We start from the raw sequence: 22,586 nt of genomic DNA on the forward strand, positions 1-22,586 counted from the left end.
GACTGGGCCTTCAAATTAACACAGAATATAAGAATGCATTATGTCTGGTGAACAGGAATGATATTTTATGCGATAATCAACCATCATATAGGTTTACCACAAATCAGGCAAAATGCTACTGCCTCAATTTATACTTGCTACTATGGCTAGCAGCGTTATTGCGTATCCACTAACCGAGAGACAAACTTCCATTACATGCTCCAGTGGTAACCAGACTCCAAAATCCTGTCAGATTCTGGTCCCTGTCAACATTCTAGGTAAAACTATTGACATCGGAGTTGGGTGTGAAAGCTGTACGCTACCTCCTCGCGTTTCTTTTTTGCTTCGGGATACGCTAATCAGTCTATAGTGGGCAGCTCGTGCAAGGGCCAAACTTTATGCTGCAATACCGAAAACGTGGGTCTCAAAGAATACGTCTATAACTTTAAGCTAACCCGATCAGTTTCTCATTGAAATTCTTAACGTTTGCAGTACGCCGAGTGGAGGAAGTAGTGGTGGTGGTGGCACTAGTGGTGGGCATGGCGGTACTGCAGGATAAGCAGATTATTCTAGGCCAGCCAAAAATTGGGTCCAAGTTCTGCAAATATCTATCTTTGAGCCTGCGTGTCGAAAATGACCTCTCGCACTCTCTTTCTTTCCACCGACCGTGTCAATACACGAAGTCATAAAACTACATCCTTTGTGACTTGAATTACCCTCTATTTCAATTCTATTCATTGCTCCTGAGTTTCCTGACTTTTACTCCGGCCTGGTTATATGAGGAGTCATCTCAACCATTTTTAATATAAAAAGCCCTTCTTCAACCCCGAGTTGACTAGCTACCCAACTTTTGAACATATCATTGGAGCCCAGATTACAGTCCAATATTTAGATCTCTCATATTCTCAAAAACTCCTAGAGGGCTTCGAAACAGAGTGAGAAATGGGTAAAAATCTACATATACAATTTCGTGGGTCAACAATATGTTTTTTTGGTATTTGTTGATAAATTTAACTTCGTTATTCTAGCGTGGAGGCGTGAAGCCGGCAAAAAAGGTCGTGTGCGAAGGCCCAAACGATACCCTCTCTCTGATAAATTCCAATCGAGTACTGATAAGGAAATCTTCCACCTCGATTGGTCCCTGAAGCCAGGATGGAGTTGTGAAATGAAATGGGGCCTTTTCCATTCGACCTTACTTTTTAGCAAAGGAGACGAAGAGTGGACTCGAGAATCCTTGGCCAGAAAGCGGGATGATGAGCTTCGGCAAAGGCAAATGCAAAGTAGCAAGGATACTTTTAGCGCATTCACAAAACCTTCATTTGGGTACCCTGGTGAGAATGATGAGCTTCGGCAAAGGCAAATGCAAAGTAGCAATGATACTTTTAGCGCATTCGGAAAACCTACATTTGGGTAACCCTGGTGAGAATGATAAGATTTGGAAGATCAAATTTCAGTGAGTGAATTCGAATGCACTCTTGTGGAGGATCATTATGTACAGTGATGTGTTTGTGATGTATCCAGCTTCTACCAAGGCCCTCGCTAGCAAATGATTTACCGCTCTGGGCTCAGTTAAAGGATAAGCATACTAGAGAAAGTATTGTAGAGACCCTGTTACTATAACCAGGGAGATAATTCATGTCATTCTGTCATCTTGACCCTTACTGGCTGTAAAACACAGACATCCTTTAATATACCAGGCAATGGCCAAAATATATTTGAATAATAGTTTGCGGACCTTCGCTTGGTTTCTATTCCTGGCAATGGTCTGTTAGATTTAATCCCGTGATATAACAAGTATGGCGAATCAAAGCTCAAGTTTTCTTTAAAATGGAGCCGCTAAGCTATGTATCCTTAGAAAATTGTGACTACTATCAAAGTATGGTCGTTCGTACTGTAAAGTACTGTTCACTTTTACTTATATCGAATAATGTCTCTAAACACATACCGTACGGGCTTTAGTGTAACTCTTGATATTCAGAAAGGTGCCGTTTAGCTTCATGTACTATACTACTTGATATGGAGAGGTACGAAGAATGTTACAATGCAGCACTTCAAATTACAGTAGGACATTTTTAATTAAAATGGGTACTGACTAATTAATACTGTGTATTTCCCAACGCCAGCTTATATAGTGTACTAACTATATAGTACACATGATAGACGTGAGATTATTTCACTTGTGGGGCTTTTGGACGTGAGGCGAATACCCCATTGACCTTATTAAATAACTCCTTAGACCATGTCGTCAAACTCTCTATATAGTCCATATTTTGAGACAGATTCTCTTTGATTTCTCTATGTTTCATGGTGTTAGCTAGTTCTCCTTTACTGGGCATTCCATTTCAGCTTTACTTAATGTCATTCTGGTGCCTAAGATTGTTTCTAGTTAATAACGGCCTTCAAGATGGTATTTAATTCGTCAGCTAACCTTTCGAGAGTACTTCTCAAGTCACTTTAAATAGTTAGTTGAAAACATCTATAGACGAGTCTTCACGTGGACTGTAGCGTCATTCTACTGACCGGATATCTTTCTGGGCCCTAGAGGATGGTTAGTGGCAGCACAGTAATGCATAATATTATACTTTATCGCAGGGAGTGGGAGAGCAGACTGTTGGACACTTTCACATAGATTGCTGTATTCTGGCTTAGAATAATCCTTATTCTGACTCGGTTACAGTATGACAAAATATCACACCTACTTGATATCTGGTCTTTGGAGGGGTGATTATGATAGTCAACCTTTCAGCCTCGTTCTAGACAGGATTTAAAGCATCATTAATCACCTATAATTTGCACAGTCCCTCGTATCGCTTCTGTTGCTTAGCGAAACATTCAATATGTAGTACAGTATAGACTGACCCGTCATATCCATTATCCGTAGCTGACTCAAGTGCCTGAACCCAGGCCATAGGTTCTTTTTCAACCCCCGCCGCTGTCACCTCTGCCAGATATTGTGACCAGTTGTTTGGTTCCATCATGGGTAGCAACAAAAATAAAATAAAATTGACGAGTATAGTGCTGTATACAGTACAGTGTGTCCCGAAGCCGGTGCCACCACTTCTACTCTTTCACTGTTTTTCGGATTTGAGTTACTAAGCTTAGCTAGGCTCTAATGGGAATTATTCCGAGTATCCTTGGCACCGGAGCCTGTATTTTTTCTTACACACCGTACCTACCGCCCTGGTGGGGTTGTATTCTCTTGTGCTTTGTTACATACGACACCTTGTTACCCCACCTCAAAAGTTCATCCCCTGGTACACAAAGAGCTGAACCATTATTCTGAGTGGGCCACACCGGGATGGCACCAAGTCCTGCCCCAATAAATCATGTGCTTATCTCTAACATGATCCACAGTGGAGAGGTATCAGTGTCGCAGATGGCATGAGTTGTTGGTTGCAACAGGAGTACCATCCTGAGAATCTCCTCCAATATAAGAAGACATTGTGCTAGAGACATATTGTCGATTAGGATAATGGTCAATCACCTCCATAGAATCTGCAACCAGGACAAACAGCCTTTTAATATCACTGGCACTTTGAGGTTAGCGTGAATAGGTGGACGTCTGACGAAATAGGTCTTCACTAGCTTTAAAAGCAATTTATTCCGTCAACAAATAGTTATATATATAGAAGATATTGACTTTTAGTTCTTAACGGACACAAAAGCTATTTAACGGCAGAATTCAACTAAATCTACACAGATTATAATATTATACTAATCTGTATACCAGTGCATTCCTCGTATCTCTTACAACCGCTTAATATCAGATATTTCGCGGTTTTAGAGCGCGCGTACGGTAGTTTAGTTAGCCAGAAAATACAACTTGGGGTCAACTGTATCAACAAGCTTGATTTTCTCACAGCTTATCCACAAGCTCAAAATAATACATTCAAACTTGATACAATCTAAAATAGCTTCCGAGCAGCAGAATTAGTACTATTAAATCCTGAACCAGTACTATCAAAGCTTAATATTCAACTTCGGACACCTACGCCACCCATAAGTCACAGTAGTCAAGTAAGCGCTTTTTGCCCCCATACACCTACGAACGTAGACAAGCTTTATAAGCAAGCAGCTTCAATCAAAGCCTTTCTAAAACAACGCTCAAGAAGTCCTCCATCGCCGTCACAGGCTGCGCTAAACCAGCTTATTAAAGACTGTCAAATCGCGATGCAAAACGGTATCTTTCTCAAGCAAGAAAACAAGCAGTTACACGAGGAAAATACTGTACAGAAGAAAAAGCGTGCTCGTACAACTAGGTGGATAGCTCACGATAACGGTATATCTGTACAAGAAGCAATAGAGCTTGAGGAAGCTCATAACGCCTTCTTTCAGGCTATACCAGGCCCACGAGTGCCACCAGCGCAAGGTATACCGGCACCGAAGCCGAGGGCCTTGCCTAAATACGGCAATTGCAGTGAAATAGGGCATAAGAAGAATTCTTGTCCAAATAGAGAATAATAAATATAAAGGGGTGGTGGTTGAAATATATTGATAAATGTCTATAATTCTAATTAGGTGGCTCGCTCGCTTACATAGCTCACTCGCTTACCGACCACGTTGCCGCCTAAGGTGACGACTATTAGGACGGACAAGGAGATATACTCGGCGCCATCATCATCAGCGATGAGATTGTAGTCCATGTTTCGGAGAGAACTATAAACAAGTTTTAGTCAAAAGAAGCCACAGACTGTTCGTGCCCTAAATAATGAATTACGAACCTTGTTAGACAGACTCAAAGACCTGAAGGGTGAATAACCGTAAGATTAAGAGACCATAGGTATCTTATTCCAAAACATGCAACAATTTAATCGTAAGACATCTTGATGACCAAGAGACTGGTTATCAAAGAGCCTTCTAATATTAAGAAAACCAATGGCTGCTCTAAAATAAAGTATCTGAGTATCAATCTCAGCTTGGACGCAAAATCCGCTTGATCAACTTGTAATATCATACTGTTGCCATCTTGCATCCTGTACTTATTCTGGAGAGAAGCCCTCTTGGAGCTATACTACCTGATTAGAATAGCCTAGCGTCGACTTAATGCCCATTACCTTGCAGTGACTAGGAGAAAGATTTCACGCAGGTGCAACTTCAGTAGCATCAGTTTTTAAATATGTAATTCATCCTTAAACCACACCCACATTCATATTTTTCCGTGAGACAAGGATTTTGGCTGGGTTAAAGCTTCTTGGATGAGCTTTGGTTATCACCGAGAATATTTTCGAAAATCAAATTGAGATAATCAGCTAGAAAATTATGAAATTTGAGTCTCTTCTGAAGTAAAAAGACCTGATTTAGTTCATGCCACACGACAGTGATACAAAATGACTTGGTAAGACATAAAGGAAAAGGAATCACTGCTGAAAGATTGAGATTGAAATGCCTCTGTAGATATAAATATTTTCTCGTGCTAAATATGATTGATAAGATTTGCTGAGGCGGATAATCCAGATCCAAGCCGCCCGATGCCACTGCCGACAAGATAAGGACTCGGAGAAAGGATTGTATGTACCCGCACTAAAGTTATTGTAAAACTGTAGTTTTGGAGATTGGGGTGACCAGATTTTGGGGCGAAGCACATGGTACAAAGTGTAATTCTGGTATGACAATATACAAGACTGTGGAAAATGGCATTTCTATGTCCTGATGACCCTACATCAGACCGCCATACGTATCTCCTTCCGCCTCCTCTTCCTCCTCTTTGTGATACCAGTTCAAATATTTTTCTTTCTCACTTTCCTTGTGCGGCGTACTCGGTTTTGGCTCCGACGGCACTTCCTGTTTCTTCCCATCATCATGTTGGGGGTGACCATGATGTTCGAAAATTCTTTCCATCATGCTTTCATGGTGTGGCTGGTTGGATTGATTTTCTGCGTACCTTGAATAAGCATTGGAAAGAAATAAAAGGTAACGGAAATTTCAACTTACGTTGAGACTGCGACATGTTGGCTCAACTTGAATGTTCTTGATGTACTCGACAGAGATGTCTGAAAGTGCGTTATATTTGCGAGCCTAGCCTAAATATATGTATTTTTAAATGAACACTTGGGCACCCGGGCAAAAAACCGAACATTGAGAATATCCATGACATCCAGCTAGCATTATTACATCATGAGTTTGAAAAGTCAAATTGAACCTTGGAAAGCATCTCAACACTACAGTATGTCCTTCGGTACAAATTTCATGGTTCCGCCAGCTTGGATTGAGTTTGGTGAGCTTCGATCTGACCATTCATGAGCAATGGTAATCCGATTGATCCGCATACCATGACATTCATCGAGGTTTACATAGTAAACTTGAATATCTATGCTTTATCATCTTTCTATGTTAGCTACCATTAGTGCGTTTGCACGCTTCAAGCACATGTTACGATGATGATCGATATGGCTTTTGATTTCCAATTGAGGCCTTTAAACCGCATTTAATAGAGTACTCAACTAATACAAAGTTCCTCGCCGGTCGGAAATGCTGACTGTTATCAATGCGACCCGGGCGGCAGTATTCATATTTCGTTGTCGATTAGTTCTCCGCGCTTGCTGGTTCTTTTTGACTTTTCTTATGCTCCTTTGTGCTTTTTTCTTCCTCTTCTTTGTAGTATTCTTCCAAATTTTCTTCATCTTTCTTTAAGTAGTCTGCATATGTCTTGGGCTCGGCCGGACTACCATGCGAACCACTGTCTTTAGGAGAGCGAGAAGTATGACTTCGAGAAAAGTGACCTAAAAGCCTTTTGATCACAGATTCTTCTCGATTTGGATTTTTGCTGGAGTCTGGGCCATCGTTAAATTCTGTTTATTAATGAGGGTTGGATCAAGGCACGGACTTTCAGACATTACAAAATTTTGTTAAGTGGAAGATTTCATTTGGTTGCTTTATTCTAGAGATCTAGAGGTCCATGAAGAAAAGACCGAACCACAGTTTGATGTCTTATTTTCGCTGCCATTCTTGTGCTGGTGTGCGCACCTCCTTTGTATTTCTAGGTCTGGGCGGTTCCCGGTACCATGACGTCGACGGTATCTTGACATCTAAATCGGGTATCATTTAGCTTTCTTGACCGTAGAATAAATCTATCCACGGTACTATACTTTCGCAGATCATTCCTTGACCTGAGCAGGCTTTCAAGCCAGTTTTAATGTTTCAATCAGGTCAAGGCCAATTGTCGCAAATATCAAATAAATAGTCATTAAAGAAAATATAAGCTGGTCTTCTCGGCAAAGCATAGAACAGCATTGACGAGATCTCAAATATAGAAAGCCCGATCTCGCGAAACTCGTTGAACGAAACCAAGCATTACGACGGAACTTTGCCTTGTGCAGCAGAGGGACTTAATGCAAGAAAGTTAGACTTTTTTCAGAAAAAATAGCTTTTCTAGATAGCCAATGGGGTTGGCTGGAAGACTGAAGCCAAATCAGAAATTGAATCAATTTGGCAATAGTATTCGACCAATGATCTTGGTTACTACATATAATAAATAAAATTTATTTAATAGATTTCATTCAATCCCTGTCACTCGGGTTCGCCGATAACACAGGCTTGCAATATCAAGGAATAAGCTGTCAATTTCTGTCAAGCATGATGCTAATGGCAGATAAGCATCTTTCCACTAGTCTCACGGATTGCAGTGCCACATTGAAATGCCAGCTAGTATCTGACATATGCCTATATTCCTTGGGCATTTCTTGGATTTGTTGGGGATATGGGGATGTGGGGATGTGGGGATGTGGGGATGTGGGGAGGCTCTCTCTATGACGAGGAGACATTTTTCTGTAATTCGGATTGGAGGCCAGGGTCATGGAATATTAACATAATATATTACCGTTGGTTTTCATCAAAAACCAATAGGTTGGATTTGATTTCCAATTATCCGCTTTGGATGGCCTTCTGTTAGTTATGCAAAAGGTGAATGACGACTTACATCTGACACATGAAGTAGTCATGGTAACCACTCAGCTAACTCACCACAACTGATAAATAGCCGTATGGTTAGGTTATGACGCCTATAAATTTTGAGCAAAAGCCCACGTTTAATAACGGTGATGACTCTTCAATTTTGAAACATTGTACCATCTCATCATATCATTATGTCCGCAGACAAGTACTATACCCTTGCGGAAGGTGTGTGACGCAAAGAAAAAAGGAATTGCCCGAATTGTCTGTTTTTCATAACTGACCGAGATAAAAAAAAAGGATGCCCATTTGCAAGCAGTAGCACTGCTGTGCTTATGAGAAACAGAGATGGAGGTGGCCTCGGACTCCTCCAAGATACCCAGCTCATCGAGACATTGGCGCATTTCTCGCGGGAGAGAATTCCGGAGCGGTAAATCGCCAAAATAAGACTTTTTTGCTTGTTAGCTGACACTATAGGGGGGTTTTAAAAGAGTTGTTCATGCCAAAGCTATCGGGTAAGGCTTCAAGCGGCTTTTTCGCATATTAGACTCTAATCAGCATTTCCATTCACAGCGCTTATGGAGAATTTGAAGCCACCGCCGATTGTTCTGACCTGACATGTGCCAGCTTTCTCAATGAAGTTGGCAAAAAAAACCCCTGTCCTACTTCGTGTCTCTACGGTTGGTCCCGAATCAGGCTCGGCTGATACTTCTCGAGATGTTCATGGATGGGGCATGAAACTCTATACCGATGAAGGCAACCTTGATTGGGTTTTCAATAACACAGTGAGAATATTGGAATCCATCCATAGATTCTTTACTTATACTAGGTTCAGCCTGTTTTCTTTATTCGTGATCCTATCAAGTTTCCCTCCATGAATCGCTCTCACAAGAGACACCCACAAACCCACCTTCCCGATGCGAATATGGTAAGTTACCTGATCCAGCTTGAGTATTTACAAGACTGACATGGTAATAGTTCTGGGAGTATGTACATGACATTTTATTTACCTCTTCATCGCTTACATACTATAGCTTCCATGTGGGCAACCCTGAAGGAATCCACCAGCTCTTGGTTCTTTTCAGTGACCGTGGAACTCCCCAATCTATCCGCTTTCTGAACTCCTATAGTGGGCACACATATAAGTTTACTCAAAAGGTTCGACCCCAGCATATAAATTTCATATTAGCTCAGCTTACGAATTTAGGATGGTTCTTTCAAATATATTAAAATTCACTTGAAAACCCGACAAGGAGTCCAAAACTTGACTCGAGAAGAAGCTACCAGAATTGCTGGAGAAGACCCTGATTACATGATTCGAGACATGTTTGAGGCTATTGAGAAAAAGGATTACCCTTCTTGGGATGTCTTTGTACAGGTCATGGATCCCTCAGAGGCCGAGAACTATCGTTGGAATATCTTCGATATGACCAAAGTTTGGTCACATAAAGACTTCCCGTTGAGAAATATTGGCAAGCTTACCCTAAATCGGAACGTTCGTGAACAACTTTCCACTAATGTGATATATTGATATGTTGATTGTTGACTATATGACAGCCTGGTAATTATTTCGCCGATATTGAACAAGCAGCATTCTCCCCATCCAATATGGTCCCTGGGTTTGCTGCTTCTGCCGATCCAGGTTAGTAGCCCACTGAGGGTTGGGAAAGGAAATCTTAAATCTCACTTCTATCCTCTATAGTCCTTCAAGCACGACTTTTTGCTTACCCCGATGCGGCCCGCTACCGTCTTGGTGTTAACTACCAGCAGCTTCCAACCAACGCAGCCAAGGCACCTGTTTATTGCCCATTCGAGAGAGATGGTAAAATGAGATTTGATGGAAACTATGGCGGTGATCCAAATTATGTGAATTCCTCTCTTCAGCCAACAAAGTTCTATCCGGAAGTCAAGGGAGTAAGCCCGAATTCGCTGAGTTTACATACTGAGCACGAGAAATGGGTTGGCGAGGTCACCACTTTCACCAGTCACATAGAGGAAGAAGATTTTGTTCAGCCTGCTGCTTTGTGGGAGGTTATCGGCCGTGATCCGGGACACCAGGACCGAACTATCGAAAACATCGCCCAGAGTGTTAAAGAGGTCAAATCACCTAAGTTGCGAGATGGAGTATACGGTCTGTTCTCACCTTCTAATTAGTGCATAATAGCAGCTGACCTTTTGATAGATCTTTTTAGTCGAGTCAGCATGGACCTTGGGACTAGAGTCAAGCGCGCGACCGAGGCTTTAATCAAGAAATGAGATGTTCTCGAAATGTCTCATTATTGTAGTTTGGGGAAGTAATTGACTTATTGATATTTGATACAAAATTGGAAACCGTTTGCGTCAGTTCGATGCGCTTTTATCTGAGTATATTCTAGCACCACGTTCTTCGAGTATATGCCAAAGTGTGACTTTTCCCAATGTCAGTGACGCAGCATTATCCTCCAACAGCTGGGAGATTTTGTTTGTGGTTTCGCTTCGTCCAAGTACCACGAGACCATCGGCGAAAAGCTTGTCACCAATGTCTGCCAGATATGGAACATAGTTCTGGATGTATTATTTATGTAGCTATGTTCCCACAGAGAACTGTAACTTCAAATCGAACAATGCAACTAACAAAAGAAACGAAGCAGGACAAAAACAAAAGGCCCTGAAAGAGACGCTCGTCATGTTCTTAATCATTCATCTCCATTGATATTTTCTAAGCTGCAGTCGTCTTCATCACGGGAACCGTGGAAGCGTCCGAACCTCGATGGCTACCGGCGACCGCGCTCTTGGGTACGAAGCGTAGACCGAAGACAATCATGCTTAAGACGAGTAGTCCAACCAGAACACCTAAAGTTACCATTGCCCCAATGACACCTGCTACTCCCAAACTCATCCCTCTGCCCGAGCAGGAGTCAGCTGAGGAAGAAGACGATGAATTATCGCCAGCACCAGAGCTCGATGCGCAGATCCCAGTGCTGTTTCCACACGCCTGACACCATTCGTCCTGTGACTGAATGGAGATTTTCCTCGTCTCGTCAACAAATTGCGCCCACGAGAGCTCGATCGTGGATTGGCCGAAAAGTGCGTAGGTTTGCAGCTGTGTCGATCCCTCAATGCTAGTTCCATTGTGGAACAAGAAACGCACTCTGATGTCTGAAGTGGCGGGTATCTCAGTTCCCTCATCGTCTGTCACGAGCTCCCACGCCATGGATGAAGCGTAGTTAGGAATGCCAGTAAAATTGACATTGTGGGGTGAGAGCTCAGCCAGACCAAAGTATGACAGAAAAGGGGCGTATGCACCAAACTGAACGTTTAGCTTGGATTTGCCGCCAGATGTAATTGTTTCATTCAGGGCTGTCAGAACTTCGCCTGCCAGAGTCATACCCGCAATGGCACGGATGGGATCAGAGCTATTGTATGCCAGGTTCAACTCGTGCTCGTTCGCGAGAACAAGCAGCTCTTGTATGACTGTGTCGTTGAGAATGGTCGATGAAGGAAAACTCGTGGTGGAGTTATGTATGAGAGCCACGTGGAGTAGGTCCCATATAGAGTATGCATTCTTGTAGCTCAGCTTGCTGGCACTGAATGTCTCGTTCACCAACGGCTCAAGAGACTGGTAAAGCATGCGAGTATCTGAAAGCAGACTCTCGTAGGATTTTGAGTCAAAGTAGTTATTACTGCTGATTATGGCCTTGCCACAGGAAGAGGTGCTCTGCAACCACGAGTTGTCCTCGCTCCCGCTGCCAGATTGCACATCCGACATTGGGATGAGCTGATATCCATTCAATGGTACCTCGACGGTTGTTCCATTGCGCAGAGTTTCCTCGGCAACCGAACCGGCGGGAGGGTAAAGACCTTGGAGGAAGCCCACTCCGGAGTTCTCGATCACATCATCTTGCGGGGCACTAGCAGTGATCTGGGCTAAGCTCACGATGTCGGTACTGATCCCATCAATCTTGTAGGAAGAATTGGCTGAGATATAGCGGTCATGGAAAAATGACCCAGTCATATACTCCTGGCTGTACCCTAGACTGGTCAACTTTGTCGGTGGCCAGGCTTTCGCGGTGCGATCTCCATGGCGCTGGAAGATATATGCCCCCAGGACACGTTCTGCGTTAGTCAGGTCTGAAACGAGCAGGAACGCCACAGCAGTAAGTGCAATAGACGTAGACATGTTTGACGGCATTTTTGATTGCTGACTCTTGCCAAAAGTGTACCTTATGCTTCGTGCTGCTACTGAAGATGTCCCGACTTTATAAATCACCGACGCTGTGCGGGGAATGCCAACAACCAACGCTCGATGCAGCTAAAAGTAACTTTCGCCTCCAGCTAGTCGGATTACGGCGGAGAAATCCGCTTTGGATGTCAATGTTCTAGCTGACACACCCCACTTTTATTCGAGGAGGTCATCCTATCATGTTTTGCTCAGACATAGTCTTCAAGGACTTGATGATACCGTCCATTTCAGAGGCAGGGTCTTTGGCGTGGGTCGTAATAAAAAGGGCTTTCTGAAGCGAGCTAGATCCATGAGTTTTCTAAGTCTATCCAGGACCTAGGTATGGAACTTCCCTGGTTTAGTTCCCTCGCTCGACACAAGATGAAACATACACAACCCAATAATGTTCAGGGATCTGAAAAATTTGTTCCGCCTCGCTCGAGCCTACCAAACCTTAATCACTGGTCTTTTACCTGCAGGGAAGGTAGTATTCAGGTGTAACTGACCGATGTAAGCGAATTTTCGAGTGGTTATCGTATTTATCCCGCCAGTGCCGCCATTATCTTTCCTCTAAACCTGGATCTCTTACGGGCGGGCATACTATTTTTTACACTAGACATGATTCGTTCAATAGTACTACCTAAACTGGCAAAGATATCCTGCGTGAGTGCTTGATACGCATACTTATGACAGATTTACCCATGTACTTGGTTATTCAGGATGTGTCTCTGACCCCAATCGGTCATCTTTTGGCATTAATATGGCACTGTCTAGAGCAAGTAGCTGTGCTTGAATAACCTTGCAAACACAGAAACCCCGTGACCAGCACATTTGTCAAAAACAAAAGCCACACATTATGTTCGAAACGTGGTTAGGTTAAATGGAGAACGCATGATGACGTGAATTTGAATTGGTAACTTCCATCCGGCCTCATGGGAAATACAGAGGATATGAATTATTCCTCTTGTGATACGGATTTCCACATCTATCCACCAATAAGTATCATGGGTCGGTTTTTCATATTCTTCAGCTCGTCCATCCCGGCATGTTTCGCCTTTTTGCGCTTCACGGCCATGCCAATGATATTCAAAATCTCGCGTTCCCTTTCATGGACCGGCTCCCCATTGTTATCAAGACGAGTCGTGCTCTCTAGAAAGCCAAGATTTTGTAAGGCCTCGTTGTCGATGGGTAGCCCGTGATTTTCCTTGCGTATTATATCCCGTAGTGATACCTCTGAGTTGCCGAAAAGGCAAACTTTTAGGTTGCCATCACTGGTGATGCGGAGTCGATTGCAGGTGCCGCAGAAATTGTGTGTCATGCTCGTAATAAAGCCAATACGACCTTCAAAACCAGGGATCTTATAGGTTTTGCTTGTATCATTTTCATGATCAGCAGTCTTCACTAATCCCGGATATTCACGTTTGATAACCGTAAGCATATCTTGGTATGAGAACATCTTCTCTCGGTTCCACTTGTTTCCATCAAATGGCATGTATTCGATGAAGCGGATCTCAATAGGCAGCTCACGACTCATTTCGACAAATGGGATGATCTCACGGTCGTTCAATCCACGCATTACAACGCAATTTATCTTGAGCTTGATGCCGGCACCAAGTCGGTTCATTTCCAGTATGCGATCGATACTCTTCATCACAGCCTCAAACCCACTCCGGCGGGTCATGATCTGGAACTGAAAGGGATCCAGGGTATCCAAGCTTAAATTCACACCCGTAAGACCTGCTTGTACCATATCATCTAGCTTCCGGTGTAGTGAGATTCCGTTAGTAGTCAAACAAAGCTCGCGGAGCCCGTTTTTCCGTAGCTGGCCAATTCCTTGCATCAACGATACAATATCCTTGCGGACGGTGGGCTCTCCACCAGTAAGACGAATCTTTTTGACGCCCTGGGAGACGAAAAGTGATGATAGGTACAGTATTTCTGGCGTGGTCAACAACTTGGGCGGTGGTGACAGCTCAATACCTTCCTCAGGCATACAGTACAAGCATCGCAAATTGCACCGTTCTGTGACGCTGATCCGGAGATAATCGTGCTCGCGATGAAATCGGTCTGTGAGAAAGTCTGAAAAAGGCTTTGTTGTCGATTCATTAACCGATCGCGGAGGCCGAGATGTCTATCAAGAGAGCCTGGTCAGATTATGTGATTGCTAGGTTGATTTTCTATACGGAGACGCACGGGAGGTGCCCCACTTGATGTCTGTAGGCATCGTCGCCCTCCCTCCACGACTCGAAAGGTGCGTTGGATGAAGATATTCGAGGAGAATAGACGGAGGCATGCTGTCCATTTTTTGAATTTTTGCTGGGCCATGATACATACTATCATGTATCAGAGAAGAGGACTTGATACGCGAAACGGCAATGATTTCAGATAGCCTCGGGCGAGGCCCAAGCGCAGCGCCAACGCATGATACATACATTCATTCCACCGGACCTTGAGGGATATTACATTGCTATGAAAGAGAAGATTGGCACAAATTACCTAAGTGGCTTGCAGGATATTGGCCACCCTACAACGCACCGCCTATCCGGACCGGTGCTGATTTATCGGTGACTGATCGTTCGGCCTTTGCACTTCGGCTGCCCGACAGAAACAGAGTGTAGTGCATCATGTTATTCTTCGATGATGACTCTATCGGATAATCTGACAGAAAATCCCCTCTCTGGAGCGGGCAGTGGTGTCAGTTCTTAGGATAGTTCACGGATAAATCTCAGTCGATCGATTGGGTACCATGAGAATTAAACACGATCCAGGATTGAGGTATTTTTGAATGTATCTCGCACTAAGTAGGGGATAATACAGTTCACTTTGTAGCGCCATCAAGCCCATGCCCGGCTAGCCGTTCCGCGGTAACAATGTTATTCAACAAAAGTGCTTTCGGAGAGCAAGAAAACCGACTTTCATGAAAGCGGGGGCTCGGAGGGAGAATACGAGATCCTTGCATGGCCAAAACGAACCAGAGACGTTGTCAACCCAGACTTTCGTAATGTGGGAAAGGTAATTGGTTGTCTAGACTAGTCTCAGTCTGACCTTGGCTATGATTCGGTGACTAATGCATGCAATGTTTAGCGTCGAACCACGGAATGTGCTGCAAAGTGTCAAATCAAAACTGCGAAGAAGGGACTAGGTTGCTTTCTGGGCCATGTCTGCAAACAGTCTGTAAGGGATTGAGCGGTCGTGCCCGATGACAGATGCAGAAAATTCAGTAAAGGGTATGTATGCATAAGTACCCTCACCCTTTCTACTTCATTTGGGCTGAGGGGTCCTGACGGCCCGACAGGAGTTCACCGTAATCTACTTGCTTGATTAATGTCTCAATTTACGGTACACTAGTCCGACATACTCACATTCTTACTCGTGTTACGGAGCTCCATAGATGCCTTTGGTACCAGGGATATTTCAATGGGTTTTGGGGGTATTTTTGGCTGACCGCCCAGAGGTGCATATCACCCATGTCCCAAAATTACTAGTGATCCCCATACAAATTTGGACTGGGTAGAAACGACTGAGCCTCTTGATCTTTCACCGTGATCCTCGCTATCACCCCTTTTTTATCTTGCAACAAAGCTATTCTACCCTTACAATTTGCCCGATCGTAGTAATCGAGGGTCCTAAGTATGTGATTAACAATTTTGTGCGGGGAACGCTAGTAAATTTGAGACATGGGTGATACAGGCGGTCCCTTTTTCTGCCGGTCAAAGCCCCCCAAAACCCATTGGAATATCCCTGGTACCAAATGCATCTATGGAGCTCCGTACTCGTGCGTTGATTTCGCCAATAATACCTAGAAAGTATTATTCTCTCGTGGCAGACCCACACCCCATGACTATTCGGGCAAATGTTCGACTAGATGCTCCACCACATTAATGGTCACGGTATGCAGGCTAATCATGAAGGTAAAATGTGACGACTGAAAATTGGAAAATCTAGACCGCATATCTTATTTTACAGAGAAAAAAACTCAATCGTAGTCGTTATCTACTCGGCTTCTAACGTAGATTGCGAATTTTTGTCTCTTCTGGGAGAGTCGAGCGCCTCGCTGCTTAGTAGTATCCTGGCAATGATTCATCATCTCCTTCTTGATTGCACAATAATCTAATGATAGAAAATCATTTTCTTCCTAGTTGGGATACCTCGTAGCTATTTTCAATATTCGTTATCCTTCACTTTGCAATCAATAAAAGAGATGCGTGGTGGATGTGGACCGAATTCCAGAAAATTAGCTATCACGAAATGACTACTAATACCATTTGAAACAAGTTGCAAGATGGGATATTGTTATAGTGGTGCTTGGTACGATTGGTGCGGTTTGTCAGTCCCAAGTTGATCAGGCACGCTTCAGAAGTCATGATGTCAATCATTCAATCGGGGTCTTCTATAACGTCCTCTATGCTTTACCCCAGATCGGATCGGTATTTTTTTAAAGAGATTGATTGATCAGTGGTCCACCTGGCATTTAATGGAAAAATGAACCTGACTCGTATTCCTTGTGTAAATTGGCAACATGGCTCTGTTACAATCACAAATCCATAAAAGTACCATCAGCTATTCTTAGTTAAATCTTCGCTTCTGTGACATGGAACAAATACAATATCAGCCACATGACGCTGGACAAAAACTTTGATTATTAGCTCAAAGCAAGGATTGAACGGGGTCCATGTGTGACATGTAAACGTGGTACAGAGCTCGACCCAGGTATTCATGACAAGCAAGGGCTAAAATGTCGGTCTGTAAGTCCCATAGTCAGCCAGGTATATAATTTGGTACAGATCACTTGTCTGGAAATCACTTCTTTCAAAAATCCCCCATTTTCTGATCCCACATGACCACCCCACATCGTTCCACTATGGAAACCCGGACCAAGTATACAAAACCGATCAATAACCGCCCTGATGAGTGGAAAGTTGAGCAGGGTCTTGCTGCCTACAAACTTCCCATCATCGATCAAAGTACAAAATCAACCTTCTTCGTTGCTCCACATGCAGAACAACCAGTCACAAAAAACGAAAAGGCCATTCGCGCAATTGGTGACCGAAGTAAACTTTTTGCTCGTGAGAAGCCGGGCTGGATAGGGTACACTCTTCCTTGAGATGACAATGTATGGTTAAATTTGACTCGACTAATCAATCACTGAACTATCCAGCTACGTTGAATGGGAGTTCTTTCCCGAAAAGAAAGCCCAAGCACATGAAGTTTTGACATCGCAAACGTTTGCCCCATGTCCCGACTTTCAATGGGGACCTATACCTCCTACCAATCCTGTGTTGCCGGGCGACGATTTCAAGTCATGGCATACCGCACTAGGAGGGGAGCTTACCAAAGTCCCCGATGATTCCTGGAAGACGGTTCTCAAAGAGAAACACCCTGAAATGCTGCATCTGCTGCAATTTCCGTATAACGGAGAACCACCCAAGCGTTTGGTTACAAACAAAGCTATCACACCGAACTCACTTCATTTTGTGCGCAACCACGGTGGTATTCCGCTCATTGAAGAGAAGAAATTCGAGTTACAACTCGATGGTCTTGTCAAGTCTCCCAAAACATATACGATGAAAGATCTGATGAACGAGTCGGTCTTTCCACAGATGGAGAAGACAATTACTATGCAATGCTCAGGGACTCGTCGGATTGAGCAGATATCTTTGTACGCTGGTCAAGGAGACGAAGTTCCCCAAGCACCGTGGGCTGAGGGTGCCATAGGCACTGCTAGGTATAGAGGCATAAGCCTCAAAAAGCTCATCAAAGATTGCGGAGGGTTGACCAACAACGCCAAGCACCTTGAGTTCTATGGTGTGGACACATACGTCAAGGACCTCAATGTCGGTAACTACGTTGTCAGTGTCCCATGGTCCAAGGTTAAGAGTAATGAGGTTATTCTCGCCTGGGAAATGAATGGTGAGCCTCTTCCCAAGATCCACGGATTTCCATTACGAGTAATCGTTATGGGGTATATTGGAGCTCGCAGTGTGAAATGGCTATACCGAATCAAGGCTATTAAGAGTCCATCCCTGGCACCTGTTCAAAGCAGGGAATATTTGTACTTCAACCAACAGATGGGTAAGTATAACCAACGTCCTATGGATGGAATACAAATCCAGGAGATGCCTGTTAGCTCTGCGATTATGTCTCCGTGGCAGAATCAAGTGATTATGCACAGTGGTCAGATCCATTGCAAAGGCTGGGCTTATTCTGGTGGTGGCCGTTGGCCTGAACGTGTGGAGTTATCAGCCGACGGAGGATTCAGTTGGTATGCTGTTCCTGAGGAGAATCTGTCGAAGAAGGGAAAATGGGCTTGGAGATCATGGGAAATTGATCTCCCTTGCGATGTAGAAGGGTGGATCGAAATTGTGTGCAGATGTTGGGACAATTCTTTGAATACACAGCCACTTAATGTGCGAGCAGCCTGGAACTGGGGTCTACATGTCACGTCCTCAGCACACCGCATCAAGATCTACAGCGTCAACAAAACCCACAAGCTCACCCAGCAAAAGTTGGCGCAATTCAAAGAGCATGACATTCCACTGGCTCCTCTGACCAGATACGACCCTGTGCCAGGCATTACCGACAAGGAAATTTCAAAGTACCAGGAATCCCACCCTCGCGATGTCGATGAATGATATGGACTTTCTCTTTCAAAGCCGATAAATTTTGCTTAAAAGGATTCACAGAAAATATTTGTTCTCAGAAAAAAGAATCTCTCTCTGGATGCACACGCATCTTTCGCCAGGGCTTGTTTTGGGGCACATCGTGTTGGACAATTTGATTGCGAACGAGGTTATTGATAAGATCTGTCCCGATTTGAGGGCTTAATCCTGACTTTGAAGTTTCACTCTCTATGAACAGGCTAAATGAACTTCTGGTTGATTTTTCATACAATCCAATTGAAAGAATATCACTCGACGGGCCAGAGTGCTCGTGATCACTTGATGCTCAATATGTTATAGATGCTTAGCCTGGAAAAAGGGCAAACGGTAAGGTTTTGACTTAAGACCTAGTTATAATATTATTATAATAGCAGGCAATAGGTTTAGCCAAGGAGGAGCTAGCTTAGCTTCGCAATGAATTTCATATCTATCAGATTGACAAGAACTTTATTACTCTCCTCCAATTTACACAGCAGCAGTAGGCTGCAGGACATTTTCCACATAAATCTTGCGATGAGGGTTAACATCAACCTCAGCGCCCCGATTCAGCGGAAATCCATAATCCCAGCAGCCCTAGTAGTATATAGTATACATATACGCCGTTACCAACGTCGATGCAGAAAACCGAAACCGATAGATATGCAGTCCCCATATCCAGACCAAGCATATCCAACCGGTTGGGTCGAAACCTACACCAGCGCTAGCACTAGGCTCAACTAACGTACTCCTACTCCGTACTTTACATACACTCCGAACAGGGCAGGGTGCAGAGTTAACGGGCTGCGTGTCTCGGAGGAACATGTCACTCGAGTGTTCCAGCCGAAGATACGAAGTGTCCCGCTACTACCCAGCCCGGTGCCTGTCCTGTCCTGTCCTGTCACCGGTGCCGTGTTGCTGGCGCATATTGGTTCTGATGATGATCCATCTTGTACGACACGAGACCAGGACTTGGCTTACGCAGAAGAAGGGATCATAAAGGGTTGGCTCCTATCGAGCTGACTGACAAGGAAGGAGAGGGGGTCGGATACCGTGCACAGTCACACCGATGATACGAGTCCACGAGTCCGAGTCGTGACCCATCCCGCTGTTCACGGGTCCGTGGTAAACTCGGGACCACATGGATGGTGCGGGGCGTATGTTCAAGTTTCTTTTTCTTTTTCTTTTCTTTTCTTTTCTTTTCTTTTGCTGTTGGCTTCGGTGGTTACTGTAAATTAGTCTGACAGACCGACCCGGAAAGGAAGGGAAAGAAAGGAGGATGGCTGGCACTGGCACTAGCACTGGCACTGGCAGCTGGACTGGAGGAGTGGATTGGGCCATCATTTTAATTTAATTTTTGGCTTTAAGTGGAACCGTCTAGTCAGGGCGAACGATACCGACTGCCTATTTAGAACTTCAAATGCCGTCGACACACTATATACTGGGATCCGTAAAGCATAATCCATATATAAATCCACCCTTGGTGCCAGTACCAGTGCCAGTGCCAGTGCCAAGTACCAGTGGTGGGAACCCAACCAAGTGTCAGTGCCGTCAGTGTCGAGCCAGAGCCAGAGCCGTGTCGAGCCAGTGTCAGACCGAACCAAAGCAAAAAGGTTGGGTCACCTGATAGCGGGGTAGATTGACAACAATGAAACAGTAATCAGGTACATTCTTAATCAATGCTGACCCATATTTTCACACCCAGCGTTCTACAAAACTAACCGAGGCGCTGTAGTTCGAAGAAATCCCGTTTCTGAGCTATAGGTAATGGTCTCTATTACACAAGGCTCACTACTTGATCACCTCTGAAATGATGAACAGAGCTTAATGTCACAACTGAATGATACAAAGAAAAATAGATGGCGATTTAAGGCTACTCAACATCCGCGCCTTCGAACTTGCGTCGGTGAAAACCAAGTGGAAATAAGATTTTTGGGGTACCAGAATCCCCTCTTGACCGAGAAACCTTCAGAATTCTGTTTAGGGATTAGAAAGTTCGTCTAATTGCAACCCTTCGATGGAATGGTTGAGATTTGCGAACAGTGTTGTGAAACTCGAGTCAGAACAATCATGGCGTAAAGCGTGACCACGCTTCGGAAAGGAAGCGGATGATTCATACCACCGTGGGGATTTGAATGATAATAGCTCATGTATGAGGTTCCTGTAGCTGATGCCCGGGAAAGGGGTTACAGGTGTCGGTGAAAGAAGATGGCTTGACCGAATTTGTAAACTAAGAGCCCCATACATGATTGATTTGCATTCAAATCCACAACCTTGATCTCCGCTCAGAAAATCCTCGCATGTTTGATGAATATGGAGCATGACACTCTCGATAGCCTCTCGTCGAGTTTTTTCCATTGATGCTGTTATTTGATTAGGCACTATTCACTTATTCCAGTATCGTATCTTACCAATGATTTGATTGGGGATCGGAAGCCCCCTAACATCAATAAGATCTTCACTCCATGACATAGCAGTTGATGATGCTTCCTTGAACTGTGTAGGATGTTTGAAAAACCAAGAAACCCAGAGCCAGAGTTCTAGGTCTTGTGAAGATGCCGTAACATTTTTATCCAGAGAACTGAACCATATATCGGTGAATATGTATAGAACATCTTTGCAATCGTAGTAGTCGGCTATAGCTGCGATTTTAGCGAGCATATCCAAGGTTACCTTCTTCGGTATTAAACTGTATTGGCAATGTATGGCACGAATGATAATAAGAAGCGCTTCAGAATCCCAACCCTCTGCGGTAACCTCAACTAAGCCCTTCTGTTGATAGGCTTCGCTTTCTTTCCAAGCGCCGGTCAGGCATCTCTTGAAAAATGAAGAGGCAAACATCATATGCTTTGCTGAAACTTGAATGCGAAATTCTCCTTCATCCATCCGCTCACACGGTTGCACTTCCACAATACCGTCTCCGGGAGCATCGTCTTCGGGAGAAGCGTCTTCGGGAGGAGCGTCTTCGGGAGGAGCGTCTTCGGGAACATCGTCTTCAGGAGGGTGAGCAAAAGGAGAGTTTGCGTTTTGCAATACGATTATCACTTCACCATCTGGATCTATGATATGCGTCGAGTGATCCATAGTTGCGATCTTAACCAAGGCCAGCGTTGTAGTTGCAGATAAAGGGAGATAAGACACATTTCAAAGCGGAGAGAAGGGATTACACTATGGGTCACTGATACAGTAACGAAACTTTGAAATCGTATTTAATCTCGGTACGATCTGTATGAGTATGTTTCTAAGGGAATCACAGGATAATCAATAATCCGTATGATTTCCCAATATAGACTAGCTCGTTTATGTAACAAGATTGAAGAGACAGTTTATGAGTGAAAGTGGTGGCACCAGTTTCGGGACACACTGTAATAGACTGATGGGAAAGTCGGACTGACTGTAGTGTACCACAACAGTAGCAGTCTCACACTAAAGCAAATGCAGCAACGACGAACTTATCATTTGAAAATATCCGCCAGACGTTCCATATTCCACTCTTGCTCATTTCTATAAAGGCCCATGCTCTGTGCTGTCACTTGAGGCGGAGCTCGAACGAAGGAAGCTCTGTTCTGTAGGCCGTTGAACCCTCTTTCGGTCCCGGCAGGATGCGGCTGTTGGGACTGTGCCATGTTTGAAACTGGGGGCTGCTGCATTGTGGAGGTGAAACTAGCGGGACGCAAATTAAGAGGCTGGTTGTTCATAGAAGGAGGTCTGTTCAATGGCTGGGGCTGTAGAACAGCGGTCTGGTCACCTCTTGAAAGTGACGAAGGGGAACCGGCAGAGCCGTTTTGAGGATGACACAACTCGATTTCGTCGGGGTTTATACCGAGATTGCGAATAGCTTTGTTCAAATCTTCGTCTAACTCCAGTATAGACATTGCCTGGGA

The 22,586-nt window shown here is 44.1% G+C and overlaps 8 protein-coding genes across 8 annotated transcripts; 3 read left to right on the forward strand and 5 right to left on the reverse strand.

Annotated features, from left to right (window-relative positions):
• Positions 1–142: 142 nt before the first annotated feature.
• N7533_008367 (uncharacterized protein) lies at positions 143–538 on the forward strand (the record flags this gene model as incomplete). Its single annotated transcript, XM_057105017.1, has 2 exons — positions 143–282; positions 472–538. 2 exons carry the CDS (start codon positions 143–145, stop codon positions 536–538), a joined length of 207 nt encoding a protein of 68 aa, XP_056959974.1.
• Positions 539–5,634: 5,096 nt separating this feature from the next.
• On the reverse strand, positions 5,635–5,926 carry N7533_008368 (uncharacterized protein; the record flags this gene model as incomplete). Its single annotated transcript, XM_057105018.1, has 2 exons — positions 5,635–5,852; positions 5,911–5,926. The coding sequence occupies 2 exons, from the start codon at positions 5,924–5,926 to the stop codon at positions 5,635–5,637; spliced, it is 234 nt and encodes a 77-aa protein (XP_056959975.1).
• A 2,134-nt stretch (positions 5,927–8,060) lies between these two features.
• On the forward strand, positions 8,061–10,122 carry N7533_008369 (catalase; the record flags this gene model as incomplete). Its single annotated transcript, XM_057105019.1, has 11 exons — positions 8,061–8,094; positions 8,167–8,296; positions 8,344–8,381; positions 8,494–8,651; positions 8,696–8,794; positions 8,845–8,852; positions 8,901–9,024; positions 9,074–9,361; positions 9,424–9,508; positions 9,569–9,997; positions 10,049–10,122. 11 exons carry the CDS (start codon positions 8,061–8,063, stop codon positions 10,120–10,122), a joined length of 1,467 nt encoding a protein of 488 aa, XP_056959976.1.
• Positions 10,123–10,564: 442 nt separating this feature from the next.
• Positions 10,565–12,037, reverse strand: N7533_008370 (uncharacterized protein; the record flags this gene model as incomplete). Its single annotated transcript, XM_057105020.1, has 1 exon — positions 10,565–12,037. The coding sequence occupies one exon, from the start codon at positions 12,035–12,037 to the stop codon at positions 10,565–10,567; it is 1,473 nt and encodes a 490-aa protein (XP_056959977.1).
• A 1,015-nt stretch (positions 12,038–13,052) lies between these two features.
• Positions 13,053–14,369, reverse strand: N7533_008371 (uncharacterized protein; the record flags this gene model as incomplete). The annotated part of the gene is made up of 2 exons (XM_057105021.1): positions 13,053–14,134; positions 14,261–14,369. The coding sequence occupies 2 exons, from the start codon at positions 14,367–14,369 to the stop codon at positions 13,053–13,055; spliced, it is 1,191 nt and encodes a 396-aa protein (XP_056959978.1).
• A 2,535-nt stretch (positions 14,370–16,904) lies between these two features.
• N7533_008372 (sulfite oxidase) lies at positions 16,905–18,699 on the forward strand (the record flags this gene model as incomplete). The annotated part of the gene is made up of 2 exons (XM_057105022.1): positions 16,905–17,155; positions 17,226–18,699. 2 exons carry the CDS (start codon positions 16,905–16,907, stop codon positions 18,697–18,699), a joined length of 1,725 nt encoding a protein of 574 aa, XP_056959979.1.
• Positions 18,700–21,087: 2,388 nt separating this feature from the next.
• Positions 21,088–21,786, reverse strand: N7533_008373 (uncharacterized protein; the record flags this gene model as incomplete). The annotated part of the gene is made up of 1 exon (XM_057105023.1): positions 21,088–21,786. The coding sequence occupies one exon, from the start codon at positions 21,784–21,786 to the stop codon at positions 21,088–21,090; it is 699 nt and encodes a 232-aa protein (XP_056959980.1).
• A 371-nt stretch (positions 21,787–22,157) lies between these two features.
• N7533_008374 (uncharacterized protein) lies at positions 22,158–22,577 on the reverse strand (the record flags this gene model as incomplete). The annotated part of the gene is made up of 1 exon (XM_057105024.1): positions 22,158–22,577. One exon carries the CDS (start codon positions 22,575–22,577, stop codon positions 22,158–22,160), a length of 420 nt encoding a protein of 139 aa, XP_056959981.1.
• Between the last annotated feature and the right edge of the window lie 9 nt (positions 22,578–22,586).

This window comes from Penicillium manginii, assembly GCF_028828005.1.
Source record: "Penicillium manginii strain IBT 31320 chromosome Unknown utg000005l:1.0-5665137.0:1.0-5668048.0, whole genome shotgun sequence".
NCBI classification, from domain to species: domain Eukaryota; kingdom Fungi; phylum Ascomycota; class Eurotiomycetes; order Eurotiales; family Aspergillaceae; genus Penicillium; species Penicillium manginii.